The following is a 9,046-nucleotide window of genomic DNA, read 5'->3' as shown; positions in this document are numbered from 1 at the left end:
TATAAATGAGTCGGAAATTCTATGAACTCTATCGCGTCACTTCTTCATTCACCCTCTTTCGCCTATTCTTTATTAATTATTTCTTCTCCTCCCTCCTTCGAGCGGCTATCGGATTATTATAATACGCGGGATTTGTCGTATTGTCGTACGTATTTCAGCATAATGCGACGGGGCAACGCGAGCCGACATTGAGAAACAGAGGGGCTAGAGACGGACGTCCAAGAGATAACTGGCGACCCTTGACCTCTTGTTCCCCCTCTGTTTCCGAGCTCTCTCCTAATGACCTGCATGATTCGATTCTCGGCTGACTTAGCCCCGACCCAACCATCCACACAAACCGATAGGGAAGTGCGAGTATCGTTTGGTTTTACCTACGTAGTAGTGTTTCCTGTCCCGGACGCAGCTCGTCTGCTTCTCGTCCACATCAAGTGTTGCACGCGTTTCATGAGAATCACTGTGCCGGAATTCGTGTTTTCCAATTTATTGATCGGTGCAAAAATACCATAGATCGTAACTGATCCTGATGCCAGTTATTGAAACTACCGTGAAATGAATTCCATCAAGTTTGGTATCGTTCTGTGCTGCGTTTTTATAGTTCTTTTACATTCCATCCTCGCAAAAGGTATTTATAAATGTCACATTATTGTTGTTATCATTATTAGGTATTTTTGCTTCTCTCCGTTAGTGCAGCAGTCGTGAATAATTTACGCATCGCCGTTAAGTGCGGAATTTGTGGCAGAACTTCGATACTCGCGTTCTTCAAGATCGTGAATTCACTATGAGTGTTTTAAACTTATTGAAAATGTTCATTTTTTATGAGATTCCATGGTTTTTCTGTCGAATGACAATTTGTTTGAACGTAGAAAGAGAGCGTCGCATTGTGCTTGTTACTCGTTCTCTTCAATTCGGATTTTTTCCCCTCTGCAGCAAACAGATATATTGGTCAATGTTCCGAACTGCTTTATTATTCCGCAGCCGTAACAGATTGCGACATTTCAATGGAATATTTGAATATCACTCTGGCAATCAAATTATTCGTCAACTTTTTACGTTGTCAATATTTGTTGAAAAAAATCTATCTCGATTGAGAAATATGACGCGTATAATATTAACTCGTAAAATCTTCTCAAGCATCTGTATTCTCTGAATCTGCATCAAATAACGGCGTACTGCTGTATAAAGTCATAGGTACACAAGTTCTCTTGACATTAGTGAGAACGACTTTTCCTCAGGATTCTTAAATTATATTGCATAATCACGCAAGATTCTCCGGGAGTTAACAACTCGCCAGATCTTTCATAATCACTCATAGTTTCTGAAATATTGAAAATCTTAGGGATTCGTTGCCATCCTGAATTCTCACAGTCAGACGTGAATCAAAGTTGATAAATGTTCAAACCCCTCTAGATTTTCAGAATAGTTTATTCGCAAATTGATTAAGGAGGTTGGTTGGCCAAGAATCCACACTCTTGATTAATTTTAATACGAGACAGTTGTGCGTTGCATATTAATTAATCGAATTGACATATTCACCAACTGCGAAGATCTCTTGGAAAATTTAAAAATAGCAATTATTCGAATAATAAGCGAAAGCTAAAATATCAGTGCTTTGTTTCGAATAGCTTCAAAATAGTTAACAATGATGTAGATTCATTCGATTTCACTCTACAATGGCTAATTTTATTCATAAGACTAATTTCTACAAAGTGACTGGATTGGATTTTTCTTGTTCGTTATTTTTTTATTTTTATTTATTTAGTTTTTTTTTATCTACACATTGCAGTATCTTCATCACGTCATCATATGTATGACATCGGCTCAATACTGCAAAAGCAAAATATTTGACTTTGCCAACATGATAAAAGAAAGCATTTCAACAAATTTGTAGAAAATAATTTCTAAATAAAATGAGCCACCGTAAAGTAAAATCGAAAATATCTATTAGATTTTCAAACGCTTTGTCACGATTTAAAATGACACATCGATATCCAAGTTTTTAGTTTCAGTTATTTCGCTCCTTTTTATTTTCATATCTTCAAAAGGATTCAAAAAGATTTTCACGTAACTTAAGAGAGTAACAATGTGATACGTATACTCAACGTAAGACTAATTTAGCCAACCACATCTTCCTCAGTCGTCGCTGATCTGTGAAAATACGGTAAGAGGATGTTTTCAAACGAAAAAAATCCGCTATCGCATCGAGATAACGAAATATAGAATCCTTTCCTCACAAGTGGGACTCGATGTCAACCATTTGCTCCCCTTTCCTTATTTATTTGGCACGCGGCGGTGTCGGGTAAGGGTGGGTGGGGGGAGATGAGGGGAGGGAGGGTAGCTCAGAACGTGAGTATAGGGCAAGGGAAATTCAGCTGGTACCAAGGATCAAGAGATCGTTGCGGCTGTAAACGATGCGCGACTCCTAACACAGTTTGAATAATTCTGGCAGATGACGAGGACAAGGATAAACTGGCCGAGGGAGAGAAACGGATTAGAGACCAAATCCGAGTAATCCTGGAACACTACCAACAGGAAGATCCCATCGGACTTCCCGGTGCCCCGATTCCCGATCCCATGAACGTGCCGGACATGAAGAACTCCTTTTCGGTCTACACCATGGAATTCAAGGACATTCAAGTCTACGGACTGGCCAAATTTAGGATACACCAGATACACGCAAATATCGCCGCAATGCAGGTCAGCCTATCGCCGACCCATCCGTCCTACCAATCATGTACTTCACTTACTTTCTGGTCATGCTTCTCTATCAATTATCTACTACCTTGCATTTCCAACGCTTTATTCTCGTCCTTTGTTGAGCCGTCTCTTCAGCCAGTCCAAGCTTTCTCCTCCTTTGAATATTTGACGCTTCTTGCTTTTTCTTTTATCCTCCAACACATTTCCTTTTTCAGGTCGAGATTGCGTTGAGTATGGAGGCTTTGGACATCCGAGGAACTTACACGCTGACATCGTGGTTTGCCGGCAGTTCAGCCGGCAATTTCACGGTGAAGTTGACGGGAGTTGAAGTCAACGGTGTCGCGCGTCTCGAGGTTAGCCAGAGCGGAAGGCTCCAGGCGCAAGACATCGACATGGACTTGACGTTCGTCAACATCGATATTAACTTCGAGAACCTCGGACTTTTGGCCTCGGTATTCCAAAGCTTCCTCAATACCATCGGCACTTTCATATTCGACAGCATTAAGCCGTTCATACTCAAGGAGGTCAACACCAACGTGAAGTAAGTATTCGAAAATCACTCCCATATTTATCAATTTCCTGAAGGGGTGCAATGTTTGATCCAAGGGGGTAACCACTCCGGAAGTCAAATGAAGTTTCTGAAAGTCAATTAATCTCGTGAAGTCACGAAGTCACGGGCAGTCACTTTAAGTTACGAGTCCTAAAGTCGTGTTAAATAAATTGAAGTCTCGCTAAGTCACTAATACTTTCGAAGTCTCAAAGTCCTGAAAAATCAGATGTACGCTCCAGACGTACACGAGGTGTTGCTCTTCGCTGTGATCTGATTTGCTTTTCGTATTCTGAATCCAGGGGTGAGGTGAACAAGCAGATATCACAACTGCCGCAGTACTTCCCGAACTCCATATCGCCGTTTGATATGGCTATCGCAGAGGCGCGTAACCAGGTTTCGAGGATGGGCTATGACCCGTACAAGCTGGAGGACCGCACCCAGAGCATAGGGGTATTCGCAGCCACAACGTCTCACACGTGGGTTACGGGACTGGCGAGTTTTTACAGAATGGGGAACGTTACGCTTACGATGAAGAACGGAACGGTGAGGCGGCTTTCCTCCGCTTGTATAAGGAATGAAAGGAAAAGGGGGGATGAAAGAATTGAATAGTTCACTCGGGGTTGATGTATCGGCGCCGCTTCGCGCTATCGCATCGCGAACCCCGTAACACGGTGACGTGTCTTTTAAAATATCCGTAATATGATGAAAGGTTTACGCGGGCATTGACGTCGGGACCCAGGAGATTGAGGGAAGGACGCACTGGGAGGTGAGCGTAATCGGTGGGGTCCTGTCGAGGGTGGGAACCGTATCATTCACCGTTGAATACGTCAGGGTGAAATTGACGCTCAGTCAGCCATTGGATACTCGGAAAAGAGCCACCCTCGAGGAACTCGATTTAGAACTCGGCAACGTGCAAGCCCGCGTTCACGGAGCCGGTACCATCGACTACCTCATGGAAGCCGGCATCAACATACTACCCAATTTACTCAGGTTTAAACGAATTGCCATTCATTCTTTCTCCGTTCCACAATTTCCTTATCTTCAGATTTGCCTCACTCTTTTCTCCTCAATTCAATAGTTTTGCCCGCCGTTTGTGGTTATATTCGTTATGAGTAATTGCAGGTTATGTCCACATGTGGTATTAAAGTACTTTGATCTACCTAAAAACTGATCCTCTAACCATCAAGTGTGCTATTATTGCTGCGTATTCAAATTTCTGTATAAAACTTGCTCACTGTCGGAGCTTATTGTTGGTCCGGCGATTGGATGGCGTATAGATGAAGTGAGCCAAATTAAGAAGTACGAAATTTCACATTGGTGGCCACTAATAGTAGACTGACCATAAATGGTACATCTAGCTTTTTACACCGTCAAATTACCGAAAGAAAACGCATACCACGTCTTACAGTGATCCTTATGATTGAGTTGTTTGCGATGAGTCGACTGAATATTCTTGTCAGATAAAGCTGCAAAATCATTTTTCACCATTTCGTCGACACTCTTCGGGGTACCGTTTCCCACATTTTTACCACACCGATTGCTGAATCTTCTATCATTTCAACAAGCCTCGGATTAATTTTCATGGAGAGCTTTTATCTCTAAAAGCTGTAAGCACCTGGTGTTTCAGGTACCAGATAATGGACGCCATTGAGGGGCCGATAAAGCGACGGCTGCAAAGCGAGCTGGAGAATGTTGATGTGGAGAAACTGGTCTATGAGAAGCTACCCGAGATCGAGGAACAGGCGAGGCGGCTCCGCGGCTTTCCGGTGGAGGAGGAAACTGATCTTGAAGAACCGCAGCAGAAGTTAACCGACGAAGAATTTGGACCGTATTCAGAAAGCGAGGAGGAACGTGGCCCGTCGTAAAAATTTTCCATCGTCTATCGCATTAATGATTCTACAGCAATTAGTTTGTTTTTGACAATAATAAGAGACAAAACTTATGAAATCAATGATGCACATGTTTACGGGATGTCGTGTAACGAACGATTTATTTATAATATCTATGCATATATACACAGCATTGTAATTTACATAATTATAATAAGTATGGACGGAAAGTAAAAGTCTTGCAAGGTGGGAGAGAAAATCAGGGGAACCGAGATACGTTGAAATAATTCATATAATACTATCTCTCTATCTCTTTATGTTTGAGAAAAGACAAGATTTTCCTATTAAATAATATACAGGTACATAATTAAAAATTGTGACCGGTTTTTACATTCCGTACTTAGGAAATAGTTCATCGCAATATGTAAAATATGCGTCGGATAAGAAAAAACATCCGTCGAAGCTCTCAACCTGAACATTTTTATGATCAGCAAATATCTCGAATGCTATAATTGTTCCCAACTCTAGGTTTATTTTAAAAAGAGATCCCAGGTTAAGAAAAAATCAATTTCCGATCTAACGAGCTGTTATAGAAAATGTATGAATTAATTAATTTGATTGCAGAAGATTGGGAAAATGAATTTGATAGGCTTTTTGGGAGCGAATCAAGAATTTTATGGGGCAAACATATCGGTTCAATTAAATATTCATACTATTATGTCTCAAGTGAAATACTTAATTCTCGTAGTTGTTAAAATTTTTTCCAACGTAAATAAGGCAGTCAGCAGAAGCTGGCCTAAAAAACTTTTTCGTCGGATAATAATATTCGCCCGGAAAAAAGTCAATGGATTTATCGTTACTTGGACGATTCGTACAACGAGGTTGAAAGACAGGGAAAAACGAGCAACAGAAACCGAAGAAGAAAAGAATCACTCGAGACGCAAAAGTTACTTTTGGAAACACGAACTCAACAGATTCCGTTTCAAACGCGATTTCAAGGCACGGAATAACAATCAAAGAAGAACGGTGAATTAACTGGCTAATTATCAAAATGGACTGATCGAGTTAAAAATTGACGCCGACGTTACTCGAATACTTGAATGTCTGGAACTTCTTTCTTTCGTTTTTATCATAATACGTACATACATTTCGAAAAGAAAACTTCAACGTTGTCGCGAATGGCTGAGAAGGGTTGCGAGAATTACTCAGAGACAAACGCAGCGGGTGTATCCAGAGACCTGCGTGGTCGGTTCGAAGCCACATCTAAAATATTAACCTCGGCTTCCCCCCGGCCCGAAACCCCCTCAAAAGGACTTGCTTCGTAGGAATTGGGTGTACTATGTAATCAGGAATCATCCTCAGGGAACCTCTGACTCGGAGCTGGTTCTACACGGACCGTATAACGCGGTACCCAAGCTTCATAAAAGAGCAGTATGGTCCTCGTCGGAAATGTGCTCGGGTACATCTGCATGTATGGGTTTTAAGGATGAATCGCCGGACCGTTGTAACCAAAAGTTAAGTCAAGCTGAGAGAGAAAAAACCGTTTTAAAAATATTCAACAACATTGTTTGCACCAATGACGGTGAACACGAATGAAATAGCTTCTTTACAGTGTTACAGAAACAATTCTTGAACAAATTCTTCAGTAAGAATGAGAAAGGATTATCTAATCAGCAATTAGAGACAACCGTTTACGATTAGAACCTTCAGAATGACTAAATTTCTGACTTTCATCCAATTTTAATGTTTTCGCTCCGATTTTATTCGCTCACCAAATCCCAACAAATTACATAAACAACACTGAATGAATGTCGTCTTGAAGTATAGTTGTAACACGCGAGTTTAATTTCTGACGAACATCCATCGTATCGTCCTCACGCAAATCTATTTTTATCCGCTCTGGAGATAAGTGTTTGTAAGCTTTTTCCCAGATGATCTCTGACGAACTAGAGTGAACAAAAGAAGCTCAAAAATATTAAAAGTGGGTTCAAGATGGACCAGGGATTAATCATTCTGAACGTTCTATTCGTAAAACCTTTTCCAAAATTTTTAACATCTTAGCCTGTGTTATTCGAACTCGATCATATTCATTTCCGTCAAAATAAGAATGTTGTCTCATTTGTGTTCACCATCACTGGCGCCAACAATGTATCTGAAAATTTTCAATACGCTTGTTTCTCTTTTTCTAACTTTTGATTCAGACTGTCCGGCCGATTCGTCCACGAAAATTCTCCAGAACTGCTACGCATGTTACACGTGTAGTTTTTACGACGCGAAACTATTGCCGCCAAGGGATGGTTTTCACCTTGAAATTATTTTACTAACCCTTGCGGCGCTTGGTTGTGTGTATAAGCGCCTCACTTACATCGTACAAACCGATTTTCGTTACTCTCCATTGTCGACGTTCTATGGTAATATAAGTGGAGAAAAAGAGGTGCAAGCTTCGGTACAATGGACTTGAAAAAGCGTGACGTGCGTTCAAGGGGTGTTCATAAATTATGGAGTACTATGTAAGACTTCCCATCTTGAATTTTACCCTTCTTTGTCGAAGAAAAAAATAGATTTTCATCATGCAGGAAAATTGCCGGTGAATTTTGATCCTCTTCGGAAGAAGTGTATTTTTTGGAATCATAGATACGTACGACTATGTCAGTCTTATCATTCCACAATTTATATACCGCAGTATTACCAATTTTTAGTTCATTTAAAACTTTTACAATGGGAATTTTTCGTGACCCTTGAATTTTCTTAAATATGTGGAAGGATTCGTCGGTAAGGGTCAGACTATTTGAGGATGTGTGGTTTGCATATTTTAATTTTCCTTTTGCGACGTTTCGGCGAGCCCAGCCTGTCGTCATCAGGCTAATTTATAATGACATTCTTAAATGTATAAGATTTTCAAAACTCGGCGATCGAGGAGGAAGTCTAGAAGAGATCGACGAATCCTTCCATATGTTTAAAATTTTTACATAATTTATACAATTTCTCAGTGATTTTTGCATGTGAGTGTATGAATTCACTTATCTGGTCATCTCATATTCATTCATTCGCTGATTTATTCATCCCTGGATAACGTGCCCCGCAATTACTCGCAACCGATTGCACGAGATACGTCGTTTCGTATCCAGCCGTTCTTTATTTACATCTCTATAATTTTAATGAACATTCTTAATTCGCCCGTTCATTGATAGTGAAACTCGACGTTCGTTTCCACAGTCAGTGAACCAGTAACAACGGAAAAGTTTCATTTCTCAAGAACATTTTTCGCAGTAGGTTATCATAACCGTAAATGGAAATCCAGCGCGTAACGCGGATATATGTAGGATGCTGGGATCCTTTTAGCTCAGGCTTGACGTCATCGTTTTAAAGAAAGAGGTAAGTAGATGCAGAGATTATCAATGCTATTTGCGTCAGGATGAAAAGTGAGACTAAATTTGCACCAAATTTATACAACACTGTATGCTTTCCCACGGGGTCGCGCAACCCTTCACGCACCCCTATCTGGAAACTTATACACTTAGTCTGTAGATTATAAAAATTGTACGTGTCATGTATAATGTGAAATTAATTTACCACGAAACGATTTACATATTTTTGAATTTTTCAAAGACGAGAGAAGATAACCTTATTAATATGCAGTAGGATTTATATAAAATGAAACCGGTTTCTATGGTAAAGAAAATTCCAAATCATTTTAAAACAAAACACGTTAATCTTTGGTACATTCAATGGTCCCGTATTTCGCAAGATTTAAATTCAAACAGTTGTTAAAATTTTTCCTCAAAAGCATCGTTCGTTCAAACTTTCAAATATCAATGAATCCTAATTTTTTCCCAAGCAACTCCCTTAAAAGGGACCTCCATCAGATCCAGGCAAATCGTATTTCACAATTCTTACTTTTTGTGAGTAATGAAATCTCTTTAAACTTTGGGAAATGATGTACGATTTATAAATGGGCTTGAGGGTTGGCTGA

At 40.1% G+C, this 9,046-nt stretch overlaps 1 protein-coding gene across 1 annotated transcript; it reads left to right on the top strand.

Moving 5' to 3' along the window:
• Positions 1-320: 320 nt before the first annotated feature.
• Positions 321-5,447, top strand: LOC124177860. The gene is made up of 6 exons (XM_046560738.1): positions 321-622; positions 2,447-2,694; positions 2,910-3,235; positions 3,544-3,787; positions 3,954-4,234; positions 4,872-5,447. The coding sequence occupies exons 1-6, from the start codon at positions 550-552 to the stop codon at positions 5,107-5,109; spliced, it is 1,410 nt and encodes a 469-aa protein (XP_046416694.1). The 5' UTR covers positions 321-549; the 3' UTR covers positions 5,110-5,447.
• The last annotated feature ends 3,599 nt before the right edge of the window (positions 5,448-9,046 follow it).

The sequence above is a fragment of the Neodiprion fabricii genome, chromosome 3, assembly GCF_021155785.1.
Source record: "Neodiprion fabricii isolate iyNeoFabr1 chromosome 3, iyNeoFabr1.1, whole genome shotgun sequence".
Classification (NCBI taxonomy): domain Eukaryota; kingdom Metazoa; phylum Arthropoda; class Insecta; order Hymenoptera; family Diprionidae; genus Neodiprion; species Neodiprion fabricii.
The sequence above is the reverse complement of the archived record's forward strand: the minus strand, read 5'-3'. Positions and strand labels throughout refer to the sequence as shown.

Coding starts and splice junctions, on each gene's coding strand:
- LOC124177860 (XM_046560738.1), top strand. CDS start 550: ATGAATTCCATCAAGTTTGGTATCGTTCTGTGCTGCGTTTTTATAGTT. Junction 623..2,446: donor ACATTCCATCCTCGCAAAAG/GTATTTATAAAT, acceptor TAATTCTGGCAG/ATGACGAGGACAAGGATAAA. Junction 2,695..2,909: donor CAAATATCGCCGCAATGCAG/GTCAGCCTATCG, acceptor TTCCTTTTTCAG/GTCGAGATTGCGTTGAGTAT.